Source organism: Alnus glutinosa, chromosome 3 (assembly GCF_958979055.1).
Source record: "Alnus glutinosa chromosome 3, dhAlnGlut1.1, whole genome shotgun sequence".
Classification (NCBI taxonomy): Eukaryota; Viridiplantae; Streptophyta; class Magnoliopsida; order Fagales; family Betulaceae; genus Alnus; species Alnus glutinosa.
Window position 1 is genome coordinate 26,904,854 of NC_084888.1, and position 13,410 is coordinate 26,918,263.

Sequence of the window (13,410 nt, forward strand, 5' to 3'; positions counted from 1 at the left end):
ACAAATCTCTCATTGTATATCTAAGCATGATGGCCCTACAAATCTGTCATTGTATATCTATTTTCAAAACAAATATCTCATACGACAGCCCTGCAAAATCAGTATCAAATCATATTGGTCCACCAAACGTGGCATACTTTATACAACGTTATTACTACTTGCAGTCCAACATGCAGTATTTTTTTAATCTCTCCATGCAACCTAACCAATATTGGTTATGAGATTTTTCCTGCATTTTTTTAATTTTCTTTCTCATAAACTTTCTTTCTCTCACACGTACGTACGTGAGATTGATTCCGGTTAGCAGCTTTCGGAAAAGAAAGGTGCATAAGCATAAATATCTTTTTCCCTTCTGAAAAAAGAAAAAGGAAGTACTGTTTGTCTCCATTAGTTGTCCCTGTCGGCTGGCGGGTTGTCATTGATCCAACAGGTGAAAATGGTGCAGAAACAAGATATGTAAGTACGATTTTGACCACATGACAATGTTCAAAAGCGAAGAATCGTATTGGGGGGGAATTCTATAGAAAAACAAGGCTTATAAGATTTTTTTTTTTTTAATTAAATTTATTTTTGTTAACATAAAAATAAAAGAGACGTATAACATTAAAATTATTAAATATATAACTAATAAACAAAAACTTTAACGTGTAAACATGAGTTATTGATTAAATCACATTAATTTTGTTTTTATCTTTTTTATCTTGTCTCTTTAAATATTAGGGGCTTCTATAGTCTAGGGGAATGCAAAAGTACCCTTAGAAACTAAAACCGAGTACCAGCATAGACCTTTGGGCAATTTGTATGCTTACTCATTTGTCACCATTTTTTATTTTTTATTTTTTATTTTTAAGTATTTACCACCATTTTAGTTTGTACTAATATGGCTTGCAAAATAGATTGGACTCTCTCTTCAGTTCACTTAAACTGGAAAGGAGCCGGTTAATGGTAAAGATGTTTCCAAAGAAATCTAAGGTTTTAAATAAGCCACATGTCTTATTGTTTATTTTATTTTATTTTTATTTCGTTTTCTTCTTTGAAAACCGGCCTTGAAAAATCGGCCGGCCTTGATATTCGCATTGCCATTCCATAATCGATTGCATGGGAATAAGTAAAACCTAATAATCCTTTTGTCAATCTTGACATATAATTATCAATGATAAACACATAATTATACTATACATATCTATTGCATTATAAATTCCTCATTTATATCTTAACTTATAACTATATATAGTTTTTTCTTGGATATACTCTCTCTCTCTCTCCCTCTCTCCCTCTCTCTTATGGGATTTGATTCTTGTACAACACTAATACAACAACTGCACAACAACTCCTCACATGAGGGTGGGCTCCAGTGTATAGGACCCACCTTCATGTGAAGGGTTGTTGTGCAGTTGTTGTATTGGTGTTGTAAATCTAACATTTTCCCTCTTTTATATATATATATATATATATATATATATATATATATATATATATAACATGAATAAAAAAAAACATTTAATCAGTTTTTCATAGAAAGAAACAAATTAAATTAGTTTTATTCCTCAACTTGAAGTTGACCTTAATTAATGGCAACGGAAAAAAAAAAAAAATAGTTGAAATGTCAAACATTGTGTCTCATTTTGTGGTGTTAAAGCAACGATAATGACGCTTAGGAGAAGAAAAACAGCTTAGAAAAACGCAGTGATAATGACACGCAGAAAAATCTGTTCCCAAGCAACCCTTTTGTGGCCTGATTGGCCAATTTCATAAATTGCTTGTCGTCTCGCACGGACGAGGTGACGACTTGTTTAGCCACCACCAACAAAAGGCAGAAAATTGTGAATTTCAGTTTCGGAAAAACAAATTGATTTTGAAAAAAATAAAAACAGAACAAAAAAAATTATTATCAAGAAATCTTAATCATCTCTAGCGACTAGCTTTATTGAGTAAGGTTTAATCATCTCTTTATTGAGTAGGGTTTAATCATCCATTCCCACGTCTACCCATTAAAAATTATAAATTAAAAATAAATTAAAAAAAGATTAAAAAATAAAAAATAAACCCTCCGTTGCTATGACAACGTACGTAATGAAGAAAGAAAGGTCTCTTATTCTAGAATTCTTAAGATGCATCATTTATTGTGAGGAAAGTGGTAGAGCCAAGAATTTATTTTTGAAGGGGTACGGTGAAATAAAATGTAATGATAAGATCATTTTTTTTTTTTTTTTGTCTTTATATATTATAGTTCAACTATATGCCAAAAAAAAAAAGAGAGATTTCAAACATAATTCAAAATAGAATTCCTAAGATGCATGCATCATTTGTTCTCAATATTTGGCATCAAGAATTAAGTATCAACGATGTTTTGGTAAAGTTTACCGTGTACACTCCGTTAAAGTATTGATTAAATTTATCACTTTTTATGAGTTTAAACTTTTAGGATATATAAGAATTTAACATGGTATAAATAATGATAAATTTAATCATTTAATAAATGTTATAACACACTATTATTCTACAAAAGTACAATCATGAAAACTCTCATAACTTACACTTTTTTCTTTATAAGAAAGTAATCTTATTTCCAAGGTGAAACTAATCATTTGATACTTGTATCTATCCAAATTCTTTTATAAACAAAAGTATTTTGTATTGTAAAAAGACATGTGCTATACACACTTCTCTGGTCATTCTCCTATTATTTTTTGTTGATGTGACATTATTAATTTACCTTTAGACCAAACTTAATTAAAAAAAAAAAAAAAAAAAAAAAAAAAAAAAAAAAACTCCAATTGTGAATTGACAATTCTACATCAGCAAAGAATATATCATAAGAGAATACAAAATAACATTTATCTTGTAATAAACATTAAATAAATAAGAGTAAAATGTAGCCCTTACAGTTCTAGTCTGTTGAGACCATTCTCAAGCCTTGAAAGTTTCCTATTCAAAATATAGGTAGATATAGACATCTTTGGGAAGAAATGGTTTTCTCACAGGTTTAACGTTATGTATCTCATTTTTTTTTTTAGCTAAAACCAGCATCTAAACACTTTTGATATAGTAAGTGGATTTCTTTACATAGATTTGAAAGGTCGTTGTTTTGAAAATTTAGGTCTACCATTTTTTAACGTTTTAAAAAGTACAAATCGATTTTATGATTTATTTCACATTATTCAAATATGCATATGCTAGATGTTATGTTTTAGGATCTTTGGAATGATTTAAGGGTTTGTTTATTATTTGGAATCAAGAGTTGAGTAGCTAGACTTAGGTTCTTGTTTCTATCATAGAGGACTGATCGATCGATCGATCATTGAGGACCAAACGATCGATTCAGGTTAAAAGGCTTATTTAGGATTTGTTGCATGATTAAAGTTTACGTATAGTATTAGACTCTATACAGTGGTCTGTGACTTCAATTTTGGGAGTGTTACATCTTCGACCAATGTGAACTCCACACGCCGCCACGATCTGATTTTGCTCCTCGGATCAATGCCTCATCATGCTACCACATCTTTGATGCGTCACTGTCTCCTTCGACCTCCGCCATCAGCCCACACTGCCGCATCTTCCGTTCACTGTGCCTCGCAAATCAATCTTTGCACCGCCTCCCGGTCGTGCGTATGCCCTAAGCTGTGTTTGTGAGGGGTAGGTCTTTGGCCATTTTTTGGCCCAATTTCTAGCCTTTGTTGTATGGTTTGAATACCCACGCCTACAGTTGGCATTTTAACCCTTTGTTAGCTCTCATTTTGGGTCTTTGTTAGCCCAATTTATGACCTTTGTGGTATGATTTGAAATTTGAGTGTACAAGCAGTTACGGTTAGTGGTTATTGCATCTAATCACAACCACTTTAGGCAATTATCAAATTTTAGTAATAGTGACTACACCGTCTTAAGTGGTTAGCAATTTTGAAATAAATTCCGATTAACGATAATTGAAACCTAAAATCGTACCCACATAACCAACTTTAAGGAATGAGCCTTTTAAGCATATTTTGATGTTTTGCGCCTACCTTGGACCTCTCTTAAGGTCAATTTCAAATGGTTTTTGGATGATTTAAGGTCTATTTTAAATGGTATTCGTTTTGGTATATTATTATTATTTATATATATATTTAATATATATAATATATTATATATAAGGGCAAGCGATTAGCGGTTATTAACCGTCTCCACTTTCTCCTAAAATTCCTAACCGCACCACCATATATTAGCATTTTTTCCAACTGCTTAGAAGAACGATTATGCGGTTAGCGATTATTAACGGTTATCGTTTATTAAGAAGTTAATAACCGTCCTCTTGTATACCCTTAGTTTGAAGGCCAAGGTCCATTTAAAGCTCATAATTAGCCTCATTTCTACCATTTGTTCGCTCTAATTTTGGCACATAATTGGCCTTTTTTGACCTATTGTTATTAAATGCCCATCTCTAATCATCGTCACTAACCGCCTCCGGTCATTGTCATCGGCCGCCACCAACACCAAGTTTATGGCCTTTGCCTCTGCCTACTGATCACTACCATCTTCAAAGAAAAAAAATAAAAATAAAAATAAAAATAATCAAATCAAATCAAATCTTTTCAAACTCAAACTTTCAAAACCTTACGTCTTGAATTTTGAGAGGAGATGTTAGAGTATATTATGGGATTTGATTTAAGAGATTTGGTTATAATTGATTATAATATCTTATAATCAGATTTGATTCCAATTCTCCTATAAATATAAGTATTTTATATTGTAAAAAATATTAAGTGAATAACAGCAAAATGTACCCTAAAGACTTTAATTTGTGGATATAGGTCATACCGTCATAGACCAAATCACGTAAATCTTTCGTGTCTCTCTCCTATTCTTTAAAATCCTTTTATATACATATTACTTTTATATAATCCAGTAAAAATCATGATTTTCCCTGTAACATTTTCTAAGTTATATGACAGAAGTATAAACTTAAAACCTAGTATCATATCTGCACTTAAACTACGCATGATTTTTGGGACGACCAAAGAATTATGTGGAGTAGAGGAAGAAGAAATTAATATGGGTAATCACCATGATCAAATGGTGCTAAGAATTTCATCCCTAAATTTATTTAATTCAAATGAAAGAACTTGAACACTAAAATTTTCATTATTCCTTTATGATTTTCCATTATCCACCAAATCAAAGCAGTCGCTGGGAAGAGCCCAAGCTAATCCCTTTTTAAATTAGCGAAAATGGATCGGAAGTTAAATACAACAAAGATCAAGATTACCGTCCGTAGATTAGCTATATTAATTAAGCAAAGCCAGAAACAGAAATAATATCCCACTAATCATCTGTGAGGGGCTCCACCTGAACTCCCCCAGTAACACTATCATCACCGTCGCCATCGCCATCGCCATGATCACCATCACCGGTGATCTGATCAAGAACGAGCACCAATCCCATGGCAAAAGCCCCATCGAAGCCAGGCTTAACGCAAAGAGAGAAAGCGTCCTTCCCAAGCACCACTTGGGTGGAAGCATCTACTTTGCGTCGGATCTCAGCCACTGTTTCCTTCGCCGCATCCAAGATCGTGCAACAGCGTTGTGCAAAGTTGCCCTCGATCTGGTACTCCTCCCCTGGGTCGCTAAATACCTCCACGTTCACGTTCGACCGTCCGATCATCGAGGATCTCCGCACGCTGAAGGTCGCTTTCTGCCCGTCGATTCTCTCCCCTATAAACCCCTCCCACCGGTGATGCAGACTCGGCCGCTGTGTTTCACAAACAAAAAGTATTTGAGTTAACTCGCACAGTCTACCGGAATCGTTCAAATCAACGAGTCAAGAACAATACAAAGGGAAGTAAATTAATACCCATTAAAAAAAAAAAAAAAAAAAACGAGATTTTCACGACAGTTTTAGTTGGCATTGGCAAATTTAGTTTCCATAATTGTTTAAACTACTCCCCGAGTTGACTCGGCACTCCTGAGTCACGATTAACACTTTCACTAAACTAAAATCAAATCGGTAATCCATTAGAAAACAAGAAAAACAAAGGCGACCCATTTAGGTTCATTTCATGCACGATTCAAAAACTCACAAACTTGTAATGAATACGATTCAACCATTTCGCAATTTCTATACGTTCTTTTTTTTTAATGAAAAATAGGCCCTAACTTGACTCACTGAGTCGAATCGTGGTCATAACGAAAAAGCCTACATTACCTTTCGCCGGACAGTGAGGAGGCACCTTCCGTGAGGGTCCATGAGAACGATTTCACCCTTGTCATGGGTCTCCGGACCGTACGAGTCGACTCGGAAGACCAGGTCGCCCTTGCAATCATACACGGAGAACCCATCATTGGCAAAGAACAGAGAGGTCTTTAGGACGGTGAGATGAGTCTCCTCTTGGAATACGAACCCAGCTTCCACAACGAAGCCTTCTTTCATCTCTAGTCGGCTTCCTTAAAATTTCCGAAGACTTTGATTATTGCACAACAATGGTTTCGGGTCTGTTTGTTTCGGGCCTTTGAGGTTGTTGAATAATATTATTGGAGCGTTGAAGAAATCTAAACGTTGGGAGGAAGATAGAGTGGAGATACAAGGGAGAGGGGACGCGTACGGTGAGAACCCGGAGCTCATGGTTTGACACGTGGGATTTTTGGTTTGAAAATTGATTCTTCTTAGAATCATAGGTTGGTTCCATTTGATAGATTCCATCGTATGGTTTCACGTGAGACCCGTCCCATATTTTTAAAATGATGCATAACAATTACATAATTATTATGCACTAATCGTTCCTTGGTTGGTTTTGCATTTCAGAGCATCTCTGAAGAGACAAGCTCTCTTTTCCTTTCCTTTTTTTTACTAATACCAAAAAATAAAAAAATAAAATAAATAAAATAAAATAAAGAGTCAAAATATACAGGAACAATTTTTCTAGTATAACATTGAATAATAAAATCATATTACCTTTACCTCGTATACAAACATTTTTTCAATCGAAACACCAAAAAAAAAAAAAAAAAATTGGCTTAAATATCTTATACACTCCTATGGTTTAAAAACTTTATTTGATGCCCCCTCAGTTTTTATTTTTTTTATACATGGTACTTGTGATATGCGAAAAGATGAAAATTGTACATTTATCAATTTTTCCGTCCAAAACTGACGGATTTCCACGTCAGTGACACGTGGCACCATTGAAATTGCGACACATAGCTACACCATTTTTTTTAAAATTTTAAGCATTTTTAAAAATAAAAAATAAATAAAAAAAATTAGGGGTGGCTGAGCCACTCTTTTTGGCCCTCCCCATTTGGCGAACCACCCTCGTCTCCTCGTGGCCCAAGGGGGTGGTTTGGCCACCCCCATGGTCTAAAACCTTTTTTTTTTTTTTTTTTTTTTTTTTTTTTTTTAACTTTGGCTCAGAGAGGACCGACCGGTCTGGGGGTGGCCCAACCACCCCCAGCCCAAATCGGGGGGGCCATGTGGCCCAAAGCCACCCCTAATTTTTTTTTTTTTTTAAAAAAAAAGGGGCGAAATATTAAAAAAAAAATTGTGTAGTCACGTGTCGCAATTTTCAATGGTGTCACGCTAAGGTGGAAATCCGTCAGTTTTACACGGAAAAATTGACAGAGGTATCATTTCCGTCTTTTCACATAGCACAGGTACCATATACGAAAATATATATATATATATATATATATATATATATATATAAAAAATAAAAAAAATAAAAAAAATTATCAAACACATCTAAAGATTTCAAATGAAATAGATAATATTTATTTCATAGTCAGAATTTAATAGTTGATATTTTTAATGGTATACACGATGTCAATTTCTCTATGGTTAGAGAGAAGAGGAGGTTTTCTAGTGGAGAAGGTGTTGAAAAAATGAAGATGGTGAAAAAAATGTATTCTCCATATTACCTCTGCCACGTGTAATTTTTCAATTAAAAAACAAAAATTAAAAACTAAAAAAACAAATTTTTTTTTTAAAAAAAAAAAAAAAAAAAAAATAGAAAATATGGGATTTGCGGGTGGCTGCCGAGCCACCCCCTTGGGGAGGGGGGTGGCTCGCAGGCCACCCTGGCCCCTGGGGGTGGTTGAGCGCCACCCCTCGAGCCTTAGGGGTGGCTTTCAGGCCACCCCAAATGGATTTCAGGGTGGCTCGTAAGCTACCCCTAGGGCTCTGGGGGTGGCGCACGGCAATCCCCGACCCCAGGGGTGGCTACGCGCCACCCTCCCAGCCCTAGGAGTGGCTTTCGGGCCACCCCGAAATCCATTTGGGGTGGCCCGAAAAGCCATCCCTAGGGCTCGGTGGGTGGCGCGCGACCACTCCCGTCCACCCCCGGCCCCAGGGGTGGCCGCCACCCCCCGAGCTCTAGGGGTGGCTTTCGGGCTATCCCGAAATCCATTTGGAGTGGCCCAAAAAGCCACCCCTAGGGCTCGGTGGGTGGCGCGCGGCCACACTTGGCCACTGGGGGTAGCCGCGCGGCCACACCCAGCCCCTGGGGGTGGCCGCGTGCCACCCCCCGAGCCCTAGGGGTGACCTGCGAGCCACCCCCCAATCGTTGGGATGGCCGCGAGCCACCAGATTTTCCTTTTTGTTTTTTTGAAAGAAAAAAAAATAAATAAGTTTTTTTTAGTTTACTTTTTTTTTTTTTTTTTTTTTTTATTTTTTAGTTTTTTTTTTTTAAAAAAAATATTTTTTAATTAAAAAATGATACGTGGCAGCGGTAATACGGGATATTTCGCCAAATGGGGCATTTTTCAAAGGTTTTGGTAGTTTTGGGGGCCGGAGTTGTAGTGTTGGCAGTTTGTGGGACTAAACGCAAAATGAGTGGTAATTTGGGGGGCTAAGCCGTAATTTTCCCTAATTTCTAACTTAAGGAAACTAACTTGCCTAATTTTGTTTATGCAGAACTATGGCGATCGATCAGCAGGAATTGGCAATCAAGCGCTGTGTCGATCGAGCGTCGGCTCGTGGGGGTCATTCGCTAGGTCGATCGATCGCCCTCGCGTGTTATCCTATTTCTGATCTCCTATAATTTTATGGTCCAGTTGGTTTATTTAATCAGTTAGAACTATAAATGTGCCTCAAATATAAATGATTATTCAATCCTATAAATATTCATATCAAATATTAACGAATATTTATTCTTATAAATATTCATATATTCTTTTGTCTTATTATTAGGTCTTAAATTTCTATTTTAAGTCGTTATATTTTATGTCTTAAAATCTGGAGCGCTAAAGACCTAGTATCGGCTGCCACCTCGCATTCTGACTTTTTTTGGGATATCTCCTTGTTTTCAGCAGCGGAATAATTACCGTATACACTGAAATCCATAGAATTTGGCAGATATGATTCTGTTGGCTCTCCTAACGGCTTCCTTAATAACTCCTCCAAGGTTGTAACGGGCGTCAGTTTCCCTTCCATGCTCCCAGAATCTTGCTCGCCATAAATACTTTCCTTACTAGCCTTTGTAATTGATTTGGGAAGGTCCGTGATTGTAGGATTGAGGATTTCCTTGTTGTATCACCAGTCAAGTGGAAATTCCGGCCGACCCCTATGCTCTGGCCAGAATTTGTTTTAGCATCTTTGTCTTGTGAGGATTCTGCTTGTACCAAACTTGATGTTGGTGGTCCACCCTTCCAGTATCGGAGATCATCAGTCCGTAACCAAACTCCTCATTGTTTTGCTGGTACCTCCTCATTAAGCCAGAACCCTTTGCTGCCCTTGCAACTGGTACTCGCATGATAAATCCGACCGCATGCATAACAAAATTGCGGCAATTTTTCATACTTGAATGTCACCCAAATGGATTTCCCGTTCAGGTGAAGGGCTCGGCCCCTGTCCAATGGTTTTGTCAGATCAATGTTGAACCAAAGCTGCAAGCAGCGTCCCCATCCAACCCCATCTCTGGTGACGTCTACCTCATCCACCATCCCCATAGTTGCCCTAATCCTATGCCCCACCTCACAGTTCATGCAGATGACGGGCATATTATGAACTTGTACCCAAAATAGAGATTGGGTAAAATCCATCTGTGTTGGGGGAATACTATCCTCCACCTCCTTTAGAACAAAGACGGTTCGATCGAATAGCCACAAAAGTCCTTCCTTGTCCCTGTTTTTGTCATTCTCATTTGAGAATTCAATAAGCCACAAGTTGTCGTGAATTTCTTTGAAGGCCACACAATCCAAAATCTTCCATAGCTGGGACATCTACGTCCAAAATGCTTCTTTTGGGATTCGTCGATCGGACATTAGGCACCCAATGAGATATCTCCCACTCTTCAAACGCAAATCAACAGTTTCATCTTCGGAGATGGTGATGCCCACCTTCTCCCCTTCCGTTAGAGTCATCTTTCCGCATAGTGTTTCAATAGAGTCGACCATCATGAATGCGTCGAAGTTCAAATGATGGTTCAGCCAAGCAAGGGAAATCAAATAGACTAAAATTCTCAGCCGGGTTAATCGGCAAGAGACTAAAACACTGACCTCGTGGGGTTCCACAGAGAGAGAACCTAGGGGGAGGACTCCTTTGTATCTTCTCATCAAAAGACTTCTTGATATTAATCCTAAAGCATTTTACACACCATATAGTTGTCATAGTCTTAACCTTGTAATAAGCAATATGGCCAATTCTTGTCCTAAAGCTATAAATATTTTTGAAGTTGTACAACGTATATATTCTTTGTTTTCTTCAACTACAAAATGATGAAAAATTTTACAAGATAATGTGTCGGATTTAACTCTTGAGCCTCTCTCACAAGCACGTTGGGAAAGTCGGATTAAACATGTTAAAGCAACAAAGTTTCAAACTACGCAGATTAGAGATGCTTTGTTGCAATTAGAAAAAACAAGTGAAGATCCTAAAACAAAAATGAAGCTAATTCTTAAGCAGCCTATGAGATTGAAAGTTTGGAATTCTTTTTAAGCATGACTATTTGGTATGATATATTATTTTTCGTTAATACTATCAGTAAAAATTTATAATCAGAAGACATGCATATTGATGTTGATATAGATCAATTAAAATGTCTTCTTTCTTACTTTAAAAGAAAAATGTAATTCATTAAAAATGCATAATTCATAGAAAGAAACGGTTTGATGATATTGCCAATGAAGAGACAACACAATCTGTTGAAGAATCTTTTAGAAGTAATCTTACTTCTTATATATAGTAGATCAAGCCATTTCTTCAATTCAAAGTAGGTTTGAACAATTTCAGATTTAAGAAATTAAAATCACTAGACGATGATAGAAAAAAAAGTCTTAATCTTGAAGGTTTTCTAACACATGATATCTATTATAATATTGATGGCTTATATTTATTTTTTAGAACTAAAAATTTTGAAAGAAATTTTACAAATAGAAGAAAGTACTCCAATTGATACATTAAATTATATAAAAAGACTTGATTCTTTTCTTAATTCAAGTATCGCTTATAGAATTTTATTGACAATACCTGTTACAGTTGCTTCTGTAAAAAGAAGTTTTTCAAAATTAAAATTGATAAAATCCTACCTCAGGTCAACAATATCACAAGAAAGATTAAATGGATTAACCATATTATCAATTGAAAATGAAATGTTAGGAAAAGTTGAATATAAGATTTTATAAGTAATTTTGCATCCCGAAAAGCGAGAAGAATGAATTTTAAATAAAATTGTAATATTAAATTAAATAATATTTAATTTTAAATAAAAAGCATCACTTAAACTTCTCGTCTTAGGCCTCAAATGTATCGCGCCCGGCCCTGTCTACACCACTAGTAATGCCGTAGGTTGTGACCGCCATCCGTCGAGTGTCACAGTGGTCGCTCTTGCTAATGGATTCAAGGAACCCTAGATCTACTGTCTCTAGACAAATTGACAATAAGATCAAGCTTATATAATGGTAGCCATGTCAAATGCAATTAATTATTTCATTTTACATGCATAGACTTATAAAACTCACATGATGCATCATTCCTTTTTCAAATACTCGTTTACACAAAAGTGGAGTTCACGTCGTTATACAAGATAGTTCATGTGAGTATAAAGCATACACGATTAATAATAAAAATAGACATGCTATAAAGCTTTGATAAAAGTTTTCACATGAGTTTCACTCACCTTGGTCGCAAAGGTCCTATATATTGGTATCCTCAAATCCTTCAATACCGTCTCCTACGAAAGGTTAGTCATACTTCTAGGATAAAACACTGTCAAAACCCTAAAATTGGACTTTTATACATTATGGCCAACTGACAGATCGATCGTTGCTGGGGAAGGTTTGATTGTTCAGAACGTTTGATCATTCTTGGCAACGATCGATCGTTGCTCAGGATGTTCGACCAATCCCTAAGCATAAACTCTAAAAACCTAAAAAGGTCCTACCTTTAACCTGCCTAACATGATCCAAGGCCCCAACATATTTCTTAAATACCTTTCTAAGCACAAACCATACCTCAAAACAAGAACCTACCACCAAAATTCAAACATTTCTCTCCAAAAATCCAACCTTTACTAAAACACAACGCCTCTTTAAAAACAAACTCCAAAACACAAGAACCTACAAGTTACCATCTCAAACAATAAGATACAAAGCAAGGTAAACGAAATAGTCCAAGTCTCCCCAAAGATTCCAACTTTCTAATCCTAAAATCATCATCAACCCATCAAAAATCACTATAGGAATCTCTAACAACAATCCCACAAACACACACACTAAACATAAACTAAACAAGCACAAGGCACAAGGCACCGTGGTTTCGGCCACCCCCATTTATCCATTTGGGGATGGCCGAACCACCCATTAATTTTTTTTTCTTGGTTTTACAATTTATTTTTTATATTTTATTTTTTTAATGAAGTATATGTTGACACATGTCAAATTTGGAATGGTTTGACGTGTAAATCTGTTAGTTTTCTTAACAGCAGATCGACCGATGTACTATTTGGATATGCCCATAGACGAGGCACTACCTATGATCGAAAGTGAGACCGATGTGGGAAAAAATAAAGTTGTTAAAACTCAAGGGGACAAAAAGGTATTTACCTAATAACTTTTATGGGTTTTTTGGGGAGCAAAATACAAAACTGTCTAAATTGACACGCAATAGGAGAATGGGGGGCTCAATGTCACTTTTTAAAGTTTGCATGCGTAAATAAAAATGTGGTGGTAATTCAAGAGCTAAAGTATATTTTCCTCCATTTTAATTAAGGGGGCTAATATGAAAAGAAACACTGCGATTTTCTGTTTTTTCCCTTTTGGTTTAATTTTTTTAAATGGATTTTTTAGTAACTTTATGAGTATTTTGGGTTGAAAAACGTATGTAAAAGTGTCTAATTTAACACGCGGTGGTAGTATAAGGTCTCAGATGTCACTTTTTAAAGTTTGGACATGTAAATAAAAATGTGGTGGTAATGCATAGGGTAAAGTATTTTTTTTTCAGAAAAAT

The 13,410-nt window shown here is 35.9% G+C and overlaps 1 protein-coding gene across 1 annotated transcript; it reads right to left on the reverse strand.

Moving 5' to 3' along the window:
* Positions 1 to 5,090: 5,090 nt before the first annotated feature.
* On the reverse strand, positions 5,091 to 6,632 carry LOC133862299 (protein LURP-one-related 5-like). The gene is made up of 2 exons (XM_062298072.1): positions 6,178 to 6,632; positions 5,091 to 5,724 (listed from the first exon to the last, which is right to left on the reverse strand). Exons 1-2 carry the CDS (start codon positions 6,400 to 6,402, stop codon positions 5,299 to 5,301), a joined length of 651 nt encoding a protein of 216 aa, XP_062154056.1. The 5' UTR covers positions 6,403 to 6,632; the 3' UTR covers positions 5,091 to 5,298.
* Positions 6,633 to 13,410: the final 6,778 nt, after the last annotated feature.

What these genes read in the sequence shown, in the direction of transcription:
- LOC133862299 (XM_062298072.1), bottom strand. Translation starts at nt 6,402, where the DNA reads ATGAAAGAAGGCTTCGTTGTGGAAGCTGGGTTCGTATTCCAAGAGGAG. An exon ending in TCCTCACTGTCCGGCGAAAG is followed by an intron (nt 5,725 to 6,177) that starts GTAATGTAGGCT and finishes TGTGAAACACAG; the next exon opens with CGGCCGAGTCTGCATCACCG.